The sequence below is a fragment of the Rutilus rutilus genome (genome assembly GCF_951802725.1).
Source record: "Rutilus rutilus genome assembly, chromosome: 6".
In the NCBI taxonomy this organism is placed as follows: domain Eukaryota; kingdom Metazoa; phylum Chordata; class Actinopteri; order Cypriniformes; family Leuciscidae; genus Rutilus; species Rutilus rutilus.
Window position 1 is genome coordinate 35,029,154 of NC_140214.1, and position 16,827 is coordinate 35,045,980.

At 38.4% G+C, this 16,827-nt stretch overlaps 1 protein-coding gene across 1 annotated transcript; it reads right to left on the reverse strand.

The window, feature by feature from the left end:
- Nucleotides 1–13: 13 nt before the first annotated feature.
- On the reverse strand, nucleotides 14–15,920 carry ipp (intracisternal A particle-promoted polypeptide). Its single transcript, XM_084411280.1, has 10 exons — nucleotides 15,796–15,920; nucleotides 12,919–13,291; nucleotides 8,794–9,005; nucleotides 7,719–7,938; nucleotides 6,360–6,515; nucleotides 5,551–5,718; nucleotides 3,336–3,473; nucleotides 2,963–3,085; nucleotides 1,379–1,599; nucleotides 14–1,282 (listed from the first exon to the last, which is right to left on the reverse strand). Exons 2-10 carry the CDS (start codon nucleotides 13,253–13,255, stop codon nucleotides 1,058–1,060), a joined length of 1,800 nt encoding a protein of 599 aa, XP_084267406.1. The 5' UTR covers nucleotides 13,256–13,291; nucleotides 15,796–15,920; the 3' UTR covers nucleotides 14–1,057.
- Nucleotides 15,921–16,827: the final 907 nt, after the last annotated feature.

A 16,827-nucleotide genomic window follows, 5' to 3' on the forward strand; every position in this document is an offset into this window, starting at 1 on the left:
AGTCTTACAGGAGTGGAAAACTACTTAGTTTTATTCCAGGATCTTGAAATATTAAAACTCTCAGCTGAACAAATTCTAGTGCTTAAATTTATTAAAATATTTTTTTAACAACAATCAAGCAGGTTTCCACAAGCTTAACATCGTGAGAACCAAAGTTACAATACAAAAGTGCAAAATGTAACAAATAAAACATTTTGAAATGAGGCAAATGTGAAACTGAACAGAAGCAGCAAGTTGCTGGCTAAAATGCACATCAACAACACTGAGATGATAACACCACAAACAACTTAACGCAATGGACAACGAACGGCATGGGTGAACTGAGTGACCTTTTGATGAATGCTCATGATCTCAAAACTGGAAGCTCATTTCCACCACAGAATGAAAAATAAAGGTAAATGCGACTTTTTTTCCTCACAATTGCGAGTTTACACCTCGCAACTCCGACTTCTCAGAATTGCATAACATAAAGTCGCAATTGCGTGTTTTAGAGTCAGAATTGTGAGATATAAACTCTATAAAGTTTTTTTTTTCTTATAATTGGTCTTTATAACTCGCAACTGCGAGTTTATATCTCACAAGTCTGAGAAAAGATGTCAGAATTAATAAACAGAAGAAATAAACTTGAAATTCTAACATGCAATTGCGAGATATAAAGTCACAATTGCAAGAAAAAGTCAGAATCGCAATTCTGATTTTATAACATGCAATTGAGACTTTAAATCATGCAATTCTGACTTTATATCTCACATTTCTAAGAAATAAAGTCAGAATTGCGAGATGTAAACTTGCAATTGTGAGATAAAAAGTCGCAATTATCTTTTAAAATGTTTTATTCTGTGGTGGAAACAATCTTCCATACAAAACCCAAACGGTGTAAAAAAAAAAAAGGATACACCTTGATGCTTCACTCCCAAACATGCCTTCTCAAGTTCACAGGTTAACATATGAGATCTATCCCAGGTGTCCTTCTTTACTCGTTTAAAAAGTATAATAAATTAGACACTGTAAAATCAGTTAGAAGAGTGGAGTTGAGTGATATTGCTGGTTGTGAACATCAGAGCACGGCTACGCCTCCATCACAGCGGCTTGTGATCATGTTACCGATCTCGGTCCATGTGTCCAGGTGCGGGTCATAGATTTCCACCGAGTCTACAGTAACCGGTGCTGAAAAGTCCCGGCTAGTGGTCCGACCACCCACCGCATATAACAACCCATTAACAGCCGCCACGGTTACCCCTGCGCGCGGGACGGCCATCGACGCCACCTCCACCCATTTCTCCTATAAGAACAGAGCCATACACAGCATTAAAAGGAGAAGCGTTTGCATAAAGGGTCGACTTGATATCATGTAAACCAGACGTCATGGAATCCTAACCTCCTCTAGGCAATACTTTTCCACAGTGTCCAGTGACCCCAGGGCCTCGTTCCAGCCTCCTACAGCGTAGATGCAGTTATTGAGGCTCGCTACGCCCACGTACGCCCGTCGGGTCACCATGACAGGCAGGGCGCTCCAGCGGCGAGAGATTGGGTCGTACACCTCAGCCGAGCGCAGCTCCGTTCCCTCATCACTGATGCCACCGATCACATAGATGAAGCCTGGAACATTCACACACCACACTGAAGACTAGAACCTGCATATACGTTTTCCCCCATACTTCCACAGTGCATTTTAGCACTTCTGGATGCATCGTCCAGAAGTCAATGGAGTTTCGGTTAAATGCCTGAAATAAGGTCTGTGGTGAACACAAGCTCGAGATAGGTTCAGGCTTTACTCTACAATATTAAAACAATTATTTTACTTGTGGTTCATTCTTGCAAACTAACTAAATTCAAACTTTCAAGGAGAATGTTTGTTAAATAATGACTGAAAGAGTTTGGTGCTGGTGACGTCATATACAGTGGTGTGGTTCGTTTATAGCCTACTGTACGTTTAGCTTCAGCCTATTGGATTTAGGCTTCGAAATTCATAAAAGTTGTGTTCATTTGTGAAGATTATCATTAACAAAAGTTTATGATTCTTACACATTTTGTTCATGACTTAAAATGAGAACTTATTTTCTGCAATAATCCAAAAGCCAATGGAAAAAAATCCTATTGGGTTTTTGTTGAGGGACCCAGGCTGATGCAAACTTCCTACAAAAATATGTAATCACTGCAGCGCTTTATTATGGATGATTGTTTTTCCGCCACAGAATAAAACATTTTAAAAGATAATTGCGACTTTTTTATCTCACAATTGCGAGTTTACATCTCGCAATTCTGACTTTTTTCCTCACAATTTTGAGTTTATATCTCGCAAATCTGACTTTATAACTCGCAATTGCGACTTTACAGTATATCACGCAATTCTGAGATAAAAATTGCGAATTGTGAGAAAGTCACAATTACCTTTCTTATATTTTTATTCTGTGGTGGAAACAAGCTTCCAAACTTTATAGCTATGTCCAGTTTGTGAATGTATCATTCTTTTCAATCCGTTCTTTTAGTGGACTTTTTCATTTTAAACAGTTTGCAGGTTGAGTACAAATGTATGTCACAATTCACATTTTTTTCCATCATCATTTGACATTTCTCCCCTCAAACTCTGAATCTACTGGTCATACAACGTGCAGTGTTTCTGTGACGGACCAAAGCACATGAAAATGAGGCACGTGTTTGGGTTTCTGCTGTTGAGTGTCCAACACTGCATCGTTTCACATAGTACAAGTTTGGCTAAAAAGTTGTGCTAACCCTGCTGTGGAGAACAGAGAGTGAAAAGCCTTTATGATGAAAGAAGAGGTATACAGTAGAAGTGAAGAAACATGCACAATTAACCCAGGTAAATGTATTCCCATTTCATTTGATGTTGATTTTACACTATTTAAAATAAATGAGTTTATGAAACAAAGTGGATGTTCAAGTCAAATACATTAAACCTTTAAAAGTCATTTATTGGTCATCAATATGCATGAGGACATACCTTGCAGTTCACAGCAGCCAAAATAATATCGAGGAACAGCCAAGCTCCCAATAATCTCCCATTTGTTTTCTGACGGGTCATATCGTTCCATGGTCTTCCCAATTTCCGAGCCAATCCAGCCTCCTGAAACAATAAACATTTACATGTATGCATTTGGCAGACACTTTTATCCAAAGCCACTTACATTGTCTGCAATGTGTACATTTCATCAGTTCATGCACTGCTGGGGAACCCATGACCTTGGCGTTGTCAGAGCTATGCTGAACTACAGGAATCTTCATGGAATCAATCACATGGTGTTATAGTGAAACCCAACAAAACCCTGAAGAGAGCAGCAGACTCGCCCTGCCAGAAAGCGTATGAATTTGCATACCGAGTGCATAAAGAGCTCCATGACAGGAACAGACTCCAACCCCACAGCGTGGATAGGTCAGAGACGCCACTGCCGCCCACTGCTTGGTCACTGGGTCGTACCGCTCCGTGCAGTCGAAGATCATCGAGTCTTTTTCTCCTGTGCAATACAAGATGGCTGTATGTTTACCACTGTCTCCTAAAATTATATTCTAAATACAATTTTAGTTCATTGCTATGTGGTTATGCTAGGTAGCTTTATGTGATGGCTTAATAGCCAAACAGCATACGCCCATATTCTCATATTCTGATCTCGTTTTCAGTGTGAAGGCATTTATTGATACCTATAAAGTTCTAATAATCATTCTAATTCTATGAGAATATTGAAGTCCACACCACATTTATAACGATAACAACAGGAAGGAATGATATCATTGGAATCACTTTCAAAACAAATTTTTTTTTTTTCGGCTGATAAACGATCAAATCACTGACAGCCAATCAGAATCCACCTTACTTAAAAGAGCTTGAGCATTTTAAATGAGAGACAACATAAGTGCAGCACATGCTTATAATATACAGAATGCTATAGTTATTGTTTTTGTTGTGAACGGCTCTTGCATTTTATTATTCGCTTTCTCAAGTATAAGTTAGTAGTAGTAATATTGATGTTTGAAGTTTTAGTAGAGATACTGATGCTTGCTTTTAAAGTCCCCCTGTGGTGAAAACCAAGTTTTTAATGTTGTTCATATGTCTATGTGGTGTTTTTAATATGCTTTTTAAGACAAGCCATGTGTAAATTCATAAGTCAACACCATTGCTGAGTATTTTCTCCTTAAAACTGCAGTGAACCAAAGACAGTCTCAAAAAAGCGGTATTTGACGTGATTTACAAAAAAAACTTTAAATATGTCATTTTGGTGATCAAAGATGAGTTTTAAGTGAGAAAATTATTGACTACAGAGGGACTTTAAAATGATACACACTATATGGACAAAAGTATTAGGGCATAGGAGTTTCAATCAGACCCATTGCCACAGTTGTATAAGATCAAGCACCTAGGCACACTGTCTGCATTTACAAACATTTATGAAAAAAAAAAAAGTGTCTTTCTGAAGAGCTCAGTGAATTCAAGTGTGGTACTGTGATAGGATGCCACCTTTGCAATAGGTCAGTTAGTGAAATTTCATCCCTGCTAGATATTCCACGGTCAACTGAAAGTGGTATAATTGGAAAGTGGAAGCGTTTAGAAACAGCAGCTACGAAGAGGAAGACCATGTAAAGTGCTGAGGCGAATGGTGCGCTAAAGTCACCAATGCACCAATGGTTAAAACAGTGCAACATCAAAAACTGTGCTGAGGGATTTTCTTGGAATGGGTTTCCATGGCCGAGCAGCTGCGTGCAAGCCTCACATCTCCGAGTACAATGCCAAGTGTCAGAAGGAGTGGTGTAAAATACACCGCCACTGGACTCTGAAGCAGTGGAAACCTGTTCTGTGGAGTGACGAATCATGCAGTCTGATGATGGGCGAGTCTGGGTTTGGCGGATGCCAGAGGAATGTTACCTGCCTGACTGCATTGAGCCAACTGTTAAAGTTTGGTGGAGGGGTTGTTTTTCAGGGGTTGGGCTTGGCGTCTTAGTTCCAGTGAAGGGGAATCTTAATGCTTCAGCATACCAAGACATTTTGGAAAACGCTATGCTTCCAACTTTGTGGGAATGGTTTGGGGAAAGCCGTTTTCTATTCCAGCATGCATGACTGTGTCCCAGTGCCCAAAGCAAGATCCATAAAGACATGGTTTGGGTTGGAAGAACTTGACAGGGCCACCCAGACCTCAAACCCATCAAACACCTTTGGGAGGAACTGGAACGGGATTGCGAGCCAGGCCTTCTCGTCCTACATCAGTGCCTGACCTCACTAATGCTCAATCCTGGATGGATGGGCAAAATCTTGTGGAAAGCCTTTCTAGAAGAGTGGAAGCTGTTATAGTTGCAAAACTCCATATTAATCTCCATATTAATGTCATGTCACTTCTTTTTTTCAGTATTTAGAATGCAATGTCATTACAGTCCCTGTTAGTTATAATGGTCAGGTGTCCCAATACTTTTGCCAATTTACTGTATTTCATGTTTGCATGGGCCCTAATATTGATGAGGCAACACAATAGAGAAAACACAAAAAATAAACCCACACAAGACATTTTTGCATGAGGCAACACAATAGAATAAACCCACACTTACCCCCTACTACATATATCATGCCTTCCAGGACCGCCACGCCGAGTCCACTGCGGGCCTGATGCAGGGAAGACACGGTGGTCCAGTACTGACTGAACGAATCGAAGCGTTCAACACAGCTCAAAGCCCGACTGTCACTCCACCGGCCGCCCTGCAGGCGCGTGTATCCACCTATAGACAGGAGGAGGAAGAAGTTGAATCGGATGAACATGACTAAAGGCTAGAATGCACTACATGACTTTTGCCCAGATTTACAGTCTGGAAGAGTCAACAATAGTTAGCTGTCAGTGTCCTGGTAACAGGACATTTGGCATGCTTTTTTCCCAGCACTTATTTTAGTGAGCATCACAAATTTGTTATCATTTGGACCCTCCTGTGAAAACCAGGTTAAAACTGGACCTTGCATTGTCACGAAGACAGTACTTTTACTTATCCAGGCTTAATTTTTGTAATATCAACTTTGGAACTTGGTAGGACATTCATTTGTTTTTCTAGAGTCCAAATATATATTTTGTATAATAAGTTGAGTTTAGTACATTTGCTTTACAGTAAACTTTTTTTGAAGAACTTCTGCAATAATCTACTGAGTGTCTTCTTTAAAAAATAAATAATAATAAAGACCAGCCTTAGGTCTGTATTCCTAAGCATTCATGAATTACAAAATAAATAATAAAGTAATACAAAAAAACAATAAAGTTCATACTCAATAAACAGTTAACAGGTTAAAATCTGTTTCGATTTGAAAACTCTGTAGTGTATTCCAGCCTTGAGACGAATATCCCAGCAGCACACTGGCAGAAGAGTTTACGTACCAATGGCATAGAGGTACTTGCGGGCTTTTCTCCTGGGCCGGGTCTTGGCCGTTTGCAGAAGGCTGAAATGTTTGCTCTCTTTAGGGGACTTGTTGACTTCAGTGTACTCTCTCAGAAGGGTTTGCAATGCAACCCGCAAACTGAAGTCAGAAATACCTGTGAGGGAAAGTCTCATCACCAATGTGTACGCAAACACAAACATAATAAAACAAATAATTCCAGCTCTATTTTTTGGTCAAATAAACAAGATACGCACACCTGCACATTCATTCAATTCTGTATCGATAATGAACTTCACTTTATTTATTGCACTGCATTATTTTATTTCCGTTTATACAACAGTTCTTTCCGGTTCTCGAACCTGAATGGCTGAGAGCCTTGTCCAGCCGTGCGATATCCCCCCAGTATCAGCTCTCTGACCGTTTCACCGTTTGTATCACTCCGCTTGCGGCGACTGTCATGGCGGTCGAGCAAATCCACCATATTTTTATTTTACAAATACTACTGTTGTTGTGTCACGGAATGTAGTTTTGAGAGGTTTTTTTAGGTGAGAATGTGGTTATTTAGACCTCAAATATGTGACTCATATTTAAACATAATGCCTATTTTACAATTTATTTTAGAGTTAAACATGACGTATAATACATTTTGGGTTTATCAAACGGGCAATCTTTGGTCATATTAATCTATTAAAATTGCTAGAGAGCCTCTTGAGATCAGGGGAGTGAGGTTTACACGCACAGCTCTTACTGGCCTACTCTTATTGTTTAAAAAAAAATTATTATGCATAATTTTTTTGCTCTTAAAATGTCTGTGTAACACATTTTGAAATACCATCGCATGTGAATATATATTTTAACATATTTTCTTTGCTTTTATTATTTGACAGAATATTTGATTCAGCTTATTATTAATAATAAATGTTTTTTATTTATTTATCATTTGTGTTTACATGTATTACTGCTGCCATTGTTTTTATTTAAAAAAAACAATACACCTCTCAAATCTGTAACAGTGACTTGACTACGGTTAACGTAGCTATACTTTCAGTCAGAAAAGTATAGAAGTTTAGTTCCACAATTTGTACTTTTTTTCTCAGAATTGCGTGATATAAACTTGGAATTGCAAGTTTTTAATTCAGAATTGCGTGATATAAAGTCGCAATTTGGTGTTATAAAGTCAAAATTGTGAGATCTTTTTTTCCTCAGAATTGGACTTTATTACTCATAATTGCAAGTTTATATATCACAATTCTGAGAAAAGAAGTCAGTCATTTGTGAGATAAAAAGTGAGATAAAAATTCTGAGTTTCATTCATTAGTGTGTCGCACTCATCTGAATGCCAGTCTCTCTAGCTCACCCTCGATGTACTTGTAGAGTCTCTGTGGAGAGAGCAGAGCGAAGCGCACAGGCTCCAGAACCTCCACCACGTGCTTCTTCCGGTGGGGCACGTTGTGGTGCAGCCAGTCCATGGCAGCCGTGAACACTTGATACTCATCTTCAATCCTCAGCTCCTCACTGCGGAGCAACTTCACCAGCTGATCCTTAGACAAGCTGGAGAACTCTTCTGAGGAGCGAACCTGTCACCACACACACATGACCGAGCACAGGTTTTTTTAACACAACACAGGTGTTTGGTTCTCAAAACAGTCAAAACAGCTGGTATTTGGAGAACAACAGTGGACAGTACTTACAATAGTAAGCAATTTAACTGGGTGACTTTCTATACGTTAAAAACCCTCCTATGCTGTTGGGGAGAGTTTGACCTGCATTCAATTTTCCAACTGCTTGAAACACTGGTAATTTTGAGACATTTTCACATTTAGGGGTATGAATATGCATGCAAATCTTTAACACATAGATGTGTTTTGGAAAGGCTGAATAAATGTTGGCAACATCAATTGGTTTAGGGGTCAAATTGGTCCACCATTAGTTGACTACTCCATTCAATTTGCCAAAAATCAACACTTTGAATAAAGTAACCCTAACAGAAAAAAGGGGAAAAGATCATCTTTCATGTATGTCAAAAAATAAAATATACATGAGAAATAATGAATTTACTCTCAAAATGTAAGGCTCATATTGTGATTCATTCAAGGAGAATTTACATTTTTTTTCGTCTATTTGAGTTTCACAGTCAAAAAAATCTGTGAAAGAATGTTTTTGGTCGTTCATTTTGTTCGATTCACCTATACTGCATGTTTTTGGATTGCGGGTGAAACAAGAGCACCCAGAGGACACCCACGCAGACACGGGGGAACATGCGAACTCCACACAGTCCTTACAATACTCATCCAGAATCAACTCTGCCATTACAAAACCCCTCTCTTTTCAGTCTCAGGTTTAAACCTTTGAATCAGGGTGAAAAGAAACAAAGAAGAAAGAACACAATGCTGAGAATATTTAAAACAGAAAACTCGAGTCAATAAACCCACCTCTAGAAAGTGGCAGTGGATGTAGTCTTCAGTAAACTTTAACAGCTCCATACAGGCGATCTGCTCCAAAAAGCGATAGATCCCCACACAGTTGGACGGGTCCATGTGAGCCCGGAGGAATTCTCCACAGATATCCACCACCTCACTCAACTGCAGCATGTCTGCAGCCACCATCAGCTCCTGCACGGTGTCCACCGTCACGTCAATAGAGCCTGTCAGGAGCAGGAGAAGGCCTTCTTCAAATATGTTTAGCTTTCATATACTTGGAACAGACTATTACACACTATTTAACAGAAAGGTTTTTACGCAAAGAAACTTCCAGTGTACTTTTTACAGGTCCAGCTCCCCATGGACATAAAACTTATGTAAGGTTTTAAAATGTATTTTTACTAAAAAAAACTCTAAAACTGATGAACTTTTCAAAGATTATAATAAACTGTTCTTCAAAGACAGCGGGTATAATGAAGCATTCAACTGCCTGATATAAAAAAAAATGATGTGTAATCCTTTGGAATGTCCACTTGGGTGTAAATGATCTGGTTCCAGTGATTATTGGATGTAGAAAATGTGTCTTTTTCATGTAGTTTGTTTGGAATGCATTGATCCCATTCGTTGTGCCATTTGTTGATTATGTACGACAGGATTCCTCATATCTGGCACCCGGAGGGCCACTGCCAACCCTAATCAAAGACACCTGAGCAAGATAATCAAGGTCATCATATTACAAGCCGCTGAGTTTGATCAGGGTTTGAGGGCTTCGAGGATTTAAGGAACCCTGATGAACGAGATTATAGCAAATGACGTGTCCCAAATGACGCACTATACACTATGCACATATACACTCACCTAAAGGATTATTAGGAACACCATACTAATACTGTGTTTGACCCCCTTTCGCCTTCAGAACTGCCTTAATTCTACGTGGCATTGATTCAACAAGGTGCTGAAAGCATTCTTTAGAAATGTTGGCCCATATTGATAGGATAGCATCTTGCAGTTGATGGAGATTTGTGGGATGCACATCCAGGGCACGAAGCTCCCGTTCCTCCACATCCCAAAGATGCTCTATTGGGTTGAGATCTGGTGACTGTGGGGGCCATTTTAGTACAGTGAACTCATTGTCATGTTCAAGAAACCAATTTGAAATGATTCGAGCTTTGTGACATGGTGCATTATCCTGCTGGAAGTAGCCATCAGAGGATGGGTACATGGTGGTCATAAAGGGATGGACATGGTCAGAAACAATGCTCAGGTAGGCCGTGGCATTTAAACGATGCCCAATTGGCACTAAGGGGCCTAAAGTGTGCCAAGAAAACATCCCCCACACCATTACACCACCACCACCAGCCTGCACAGTGGTAACAAGGCATGATGGATCCATGTTCTCATTCTGTTTACGCCAAATTCTGACTCTACCATCTGAATGTCTCAACAGAAATCGAGACTCATCAGACCAGGCAACATTTTTCCAGTCTTCAACTGTCCAATTTTGGTGAGCTCGTGCAAATTGTAGCCTCTTTTTCCTATTTGTAGTGGAGATGAGTGGTACCCGGTGGGGTCTTCTGCTGTTGTAGCCCATCCGCCTCAAGGTTGCGTGTTGTGGCTTCACAAATGCTTTGCTGCATACCTCGGTTGTAACGAGTGGTTATTTCAGTCAAAGTTGCTCTTCTATCAGCTTGAATCAGTCGGCCCATTCTCCTCTGACCTCTAGCATCAACAAGGCATTTTCGCCCCACAGGACTGCCGCATACTGGATGTTTTTCCCTTTTCACACCATTCTTTGTAAACCCTAGAAATGGTTGTGCGTGAAAATCCCAGTAACTGAGCAGATTGTGAAATACTCAGACCGGCCCGTCTGGCACCAACAACCATGCCACGCTCAAAATTGCTTAAATCACCTTTCTTTCCCATTCTGACATTCAGTTTGGAGTTCAGGAGATTGTCTTGACCAGGACCACACCCCTAAATGCATTGAAGCAACTGTCATGTGATTGGTTGATTAGATAATTGCATTAATGAGAAATTGAACAGGTGTTCCTAATAATCCTTTAGGTGAGTGTACACTAGGGTGGTCCTTATTTTTAAAGTCTCCAATTGTCATGCTCTTAACCCTTCAGATTGTTCCTTTATATAAGAAAATACAGCATGCCAATGTGTATGGCAGTAACATAATAATTACTGGTAGCTCAATAGCTTTAAATTTTCTGAGATTTTGATGATTTTCGTAAAAACAGATCATTTGAATTGGTATTGTACCTGGCTAGTAAAATTCCAAAAGAATCTCCATAAAAACATCTGATGCACCATATATTCCTAAATATGTATTTTAGATACATATCTCAGTTTACTTATTGTAGAAACTAAATCCAAATTAATCCATCCATGACCTGGTTTAGCAGATTTACCTTTCCTGGTGGAATCAATACATATTTCTATTGATGATCACCTTGGTTATTGTTTGGGTTTAGAGCACATTTTTTGGTTAAAAAAATTACATTACGTTCCTTGAAATTGACCCGGAACTTTGGCCGAATCAAGCAGATTATCAGGAGGCACAGGCAACCATACATGCAATGAAAGTAGTCAATGATCACGCTGAGAGAGGAGTGGCTCTGATTCAAGAATACAATGGCTATCTCACACACTCTGAAGAACAATTGCAGTTTCTCCTTCATGTGGTGGAAGATCACCGACGGATCTATCCAGACTGCAGAAAGTCAACACTGGCTGCTGAGCATCAGAAATGAGGGATTGTTGAAAATGTTGTGCTTTTTTTGAGATTGTTGTCATTGTTGTCATGTCAGTGTGGCTCTGATTTCAATAAAATGTAGTTCATTTGCAGCAACTTTTAATATTACTTGCACATCACAATAACGCCGCACAGCTTAACATAGGCAATCTTCCACATGATTGAGCTACCTCTAAATATAATTTTTTTGTCAACATTTTTGCATATTTCTAATTTTGAAGTTAAAAGGAACAGTTTAAGAGGTTAAGACACTAACATTTTGCACAAAAAAAAAATTGGACTTGATAAGGACCACCCTAATATACACTATGCACTACACATCCGTGTAGTGTATGTACTTTATACGTTTATTTTGTCTGTCAACATCGGAGTCTGATAGCCCCTCCCCCTCCGCTACGTAATCAAAGCTGCGACAGTCGAGTGCATGAAGTGTCCAACGTCCCACGCTTCATTTTTTTCGAAAGTGCATCATCCGGGTCATTTTTGAGGGCCACCAGAACAAAACTTTATTTTTACAAGTGAAAACATCCCCGAATGGAAGTGTTTTTGTCAGGTTTAGCTCAATTCAGGATGCAAATCTCTCCCCGTATAGTTAAGTAGGCACAAACACACACATACTAGTCCACTTAAACTCTTTACTACTTGACGGTGTCAAAGAAGTGACTGGATGACGATCTTGTACCTTCCCCTGTTATAAATATAATTTTAAAGGGACACTGCACATTAAATAAAGGTTATGGTTAGGAGTAAAGTTAACAGTGTAACTACAAATGTTAATTAAATGCAAGTACTTTAAATGCAATTACAAAGCACTCACATGTATGCACATAATAAGTATATATTAACTGGTTAAATACATAGTAGTTAAGGCCACCTTATATAAAGCATGACCAAAAAATTAAAAAGGCTTAACCCTCTGGTGCTCTTCGCGTGCCAGTCAAAAATTAACTGGTTTTTTTTTTTTTTTTCAATGAAAGGAATGTAAAATATTTTATAATGTTTTTTATTTAATATTTGGTATTTTTAGGGGATTTTATGGTACTACATTATATTTACGCAGTAGTTATAATCCATTTATTCACATTTTGAGCATAGACCTGAAAGTTACATTTCCAACTTAAACTGTCGTAAATCTTGAATGCTTTAAAGCACAGACTTAAGTTTGAACTCTTTTTAAAGACGACACTTGGCAAATTACTGCTGAAGTGAAAACGGTTTAAAGCAGTGAACACTAAAGATTTCACTAGATGAAATTCGTCTCCCATTCATTTCCAATGCGGCCATTTTTGACCGTGAGGAGCACAAGTGTGATATTGGTAATATTAATAGTGGCAATGGTCATTAGCAAACATACAACAAATATAATTCTAACATACCAGTGTAAATAAATCCCAGGAGAATTTCAAAGACGTCAGCCTCCACTCCGACAATGCGAACCTCCTCCTCGCGGGCTTCGCTCATGCCTCCAGAGAACAGAGCAGTGAAATACGGGCCGCTGGCAGCCAGCACCAGCTTGTGGACCCCAAACACCCGTCCGCCAACCAGCAGCCGCACGTCGCAGAAGTCAGAGAGCAGACGCATCTTGTTCATCTGGGCTAGCAGGAGACCAGCGTGTCTGTCTGAGGAGTAAATCCCACGATCACCCGCCGCCACGGTTTCATCTCCAGCCACAGAATGGCGAGTAGATGGAAGAGATGGACCAGCGGAGGACATGATGATTCCAGCTGGGCACCACAACAGTGCTTTTACCTAAAGCACACAAACAGACACTTTCAATAATGCTATTCTCGTACGAAACCCCTCACAGTACCCTTATTACAGTCATTTAAAGACACAATTGAATAGTAAATGCATAAGTTGATTTACTTTGTATATTGTATTTGATCATGTTTTATAAATTCGTTTTTTTTATTTATGAGCCATGCTGGAAAAAAAATGTAAACCTAAAATGTAGCGTAAACAACCATATAATCAACCGATTCAACAGACTGATGTCAATACTCGATGAAAAGATTGAATTTAGGGCTTTTATTCACATATAAACTTTCATCATTCACACATCAGTTGTGGTAAACATAAGCTCACTTATGATTGCTTGAGTTGTGAGAACCAATGAGGTTCATTCTCTTGTGTTGCACAGCACGTCTGAGCTTCTGCAAGAACCAATGAGGTTCATTCTCGTGTGTCAAGCAGGTTTAGTTGAGCTTCTGTTTATGTCCACTGTTCATTGTTTAAATGTGATTAAAAGCCTAAATGAAATCTGTTCATCATATAAAGCAATTATGTTTCTTTGTAAAATTTGAACTAAACCTACCAATTCATATGGATTACTTTTATGATCAATTTATGAACGTTTTTAAGCATCAAAGTAATAGTTGTGTAGCTGTCAATCATAAATATCTTCATTTGTGTTCCGCAGATGAAAGAAATGACATGATGTTGAGTAATCAATGAAAGAATTTTCATTTTTGGGAGAATTATTCCAAGGTACTCTTCAAAAGGTTATAACTTTGGAACCCTTGGTTCTAGAAGAATTTAATGTAGTTCACCTGATTACTCTCTTCATGCTGATCACATTCAATAGCTGACATTAAGACTCCACCCATTACAGTGGTGGCCATTTTGAAAGGTACAGTTTTTCATTTTTTCACTACTCCACCAACAAATGTTGTCAATTTTTGCCAAAAATCTGATCAGATGATCTTTGAACCGAGCTGCACAGAAATGACTGAACAGATTTTAAATACTTATCTTTGTTCAAAAATGATGTCGTGAACTAAACGATGTTGACCCAAAATTTAATCAGAGGCTGTATCTCTGCAAAACTTTGATCAATCGAAACGAAAATACCCGCCTTGCCGAATATTCAGGTAAACACAGCCAGTTGTAGAACGTAAATAGTTGAGAGAAAACGCATGTAGTGTAATAGTAAATCTGTGAATCTGTGCATAAGCTCTTAAAGTGACAGCAGCCTAATAAACCTGCTGCTGTCTGTCATGTTAATCAAAGAACAGAACAGAAAATCATTCGCTGCTCTTGACTGAATAACTTTTGTAACTTTAATTGTAAGCATTAATCTGTATTTAATTTATGCAATGGAAACTATCCAGTGTTAGTTTACATTTGAGTAATTTATTTACATTTCTGTAGTATTACCTGAATACTGCTGTTAGACCCAACAGAAAATGTTTATTTGGGGTTTATTTCATTTTTATTTCATTTATCTCTTTATTCTATTGTATTTATTTGTGCTGTGTTTATCTGTTCTTATTTATTGCTGTTTACTTGTCATTTTTCGTAAATGTAGTTCAAAGATTCAAATAAAGCCTCCCTGTGCTGTGTGTAAGCTATTACAACAAAATTACGGTGGTGAAATTATTATGGTGTGTATGGCTGGTTTCCCCCGTGAACTAAAGATTGTGGGTTTGATTCCTGCGTGGTGCAACATTATAAAAGTGAGTCTATTGTTGTCATTTCAACTCCTCTGTAATCCAGATAAGCATTGTACTCATATTTTTCCTTCTTGGATTAGAAATGCTTTTTTATTCATTCATTTTTATGTTTTTGTGAGAGTTCTTTCCAACAGACTGTATGATATTGAGGTCCATCTTTTCATAATGTGGACAATTGAGGGACTCAATCACAACTATTACAAAAGGTAAACACATTCCCTGGTGCTCAAGAAGGCAAGGCAATTCCTTCTGCAAGGAATATGTACATTTACGTGCAGAAATGTATTGTTATTAACATTATCAAAAAAAAAAAATTCAGGTGGACATTTTGTGGTGTTCTATGGCTAAATAAAAAGCTCATTTGATGGGTGTAACCGAATAAACCCCAACCTGTTGTAGTTTAGTTTGGGCTGGGTTGTGTTGTGTTGTGTTGTGTTGTGTTGTGTTGTGTTGTGTTGTGTTGTTTTAGCTGTCATGCTGCTGTGAACTGATCACAGGAACAACCTGTCGAACCTGCAACCTTTCAGGTGCTCAGACCAGATGTTTATCAAATGAGCCACACCTCCTCCGTGAAATCATGAAAGCTAGCATCACCCTGGACTCCGGTGTGGACTGAAATGTCCATGTTCCTGTGATAGGTTTACAGCAGCTTGACATCTAAAATACAGCCCAGCCCAAAACCACAACAAACATCAACATTAGACGCTCAAACTGCAACACATCCGAAAAGCAAAAGCTCAGTTCAACAGGTAGAACAGTTAAGAGTGCAGTGCTAATCAATGGACGTATAAGCCTACTTACATTTTAATTTCGTTATTTTCTCCACTTCGTTTATCCATTATGATCATAGACCGACTTCCGCATGGGCATCGAGTTTTCCTTTATCGGCATTTCAGTCTGTCAAACCGATCGAAACATCCAAATATGTTCAGGAATTTTTAAAGACGTCGGGACTGTGTGCCAGGATTTCACGATTATTATTGTTATTATTTGGCTTTTTATAGTTATTCGTTTAAATTATTACTTTTTTATTATTTTTTCAGCCGTTTTAACAGTCCTGTTGGTGGCGGTAATGCGCCGAATGGCGTTCAATCTGAAGAAGTAATCTGTCAGACCGAAGTAATCGATACACGACCATGAATTTAAAATACTGTAACGTTCTTTTGTATTACAGAAAAATATACAAAATTTGCACAAACATATACAACTCGCAACAAATATATAAGGGAAAACAATTTATGCCAGGAGTAAAAAATGACAATAAGTTAAAGTGACGCAATGTTTCGTAAGTCTTTTTTGCTTTTTGTTTTTAATATTATCTAAAGTACTGCCATATTGTTTAATTTCTTTTATAAAATGTTCACAATTTGGCTTAGCTTTATCCCATTTCTTAACATGAATGTGATATTTTCCAAGTACAAAAGCTGTATGAGGAAAAAAAATATATAGGCTACTTTTGGAATCAATGATAGCTATCTGAAAAAAAAAAAAAAGATAAAATGTTCTAAACAGCCTAGAAATAAAGTTTGGGACATCCAACCAAAACATTATCGAATATTGGCCTACACATTCAATCACAGATTATTTAGCAACAACACAAAATACATAGGAGTCTGGCATATCCAAATTGAAATGCTCAAGTAACTCTTAACAGGGTAAACTCTGTGTAAAATTTTAAAGGATACCTCTCTTACATTATTAATTATATTAAAAAAACTTCTTTGTTATTGACCATACTTTTTACCACTGAATAATTTCATATTTAGATGATCAAAACACTGTTGAACATGGCAAATTATTTCTCTTTAATACATTTTTAATATATCTGTTATG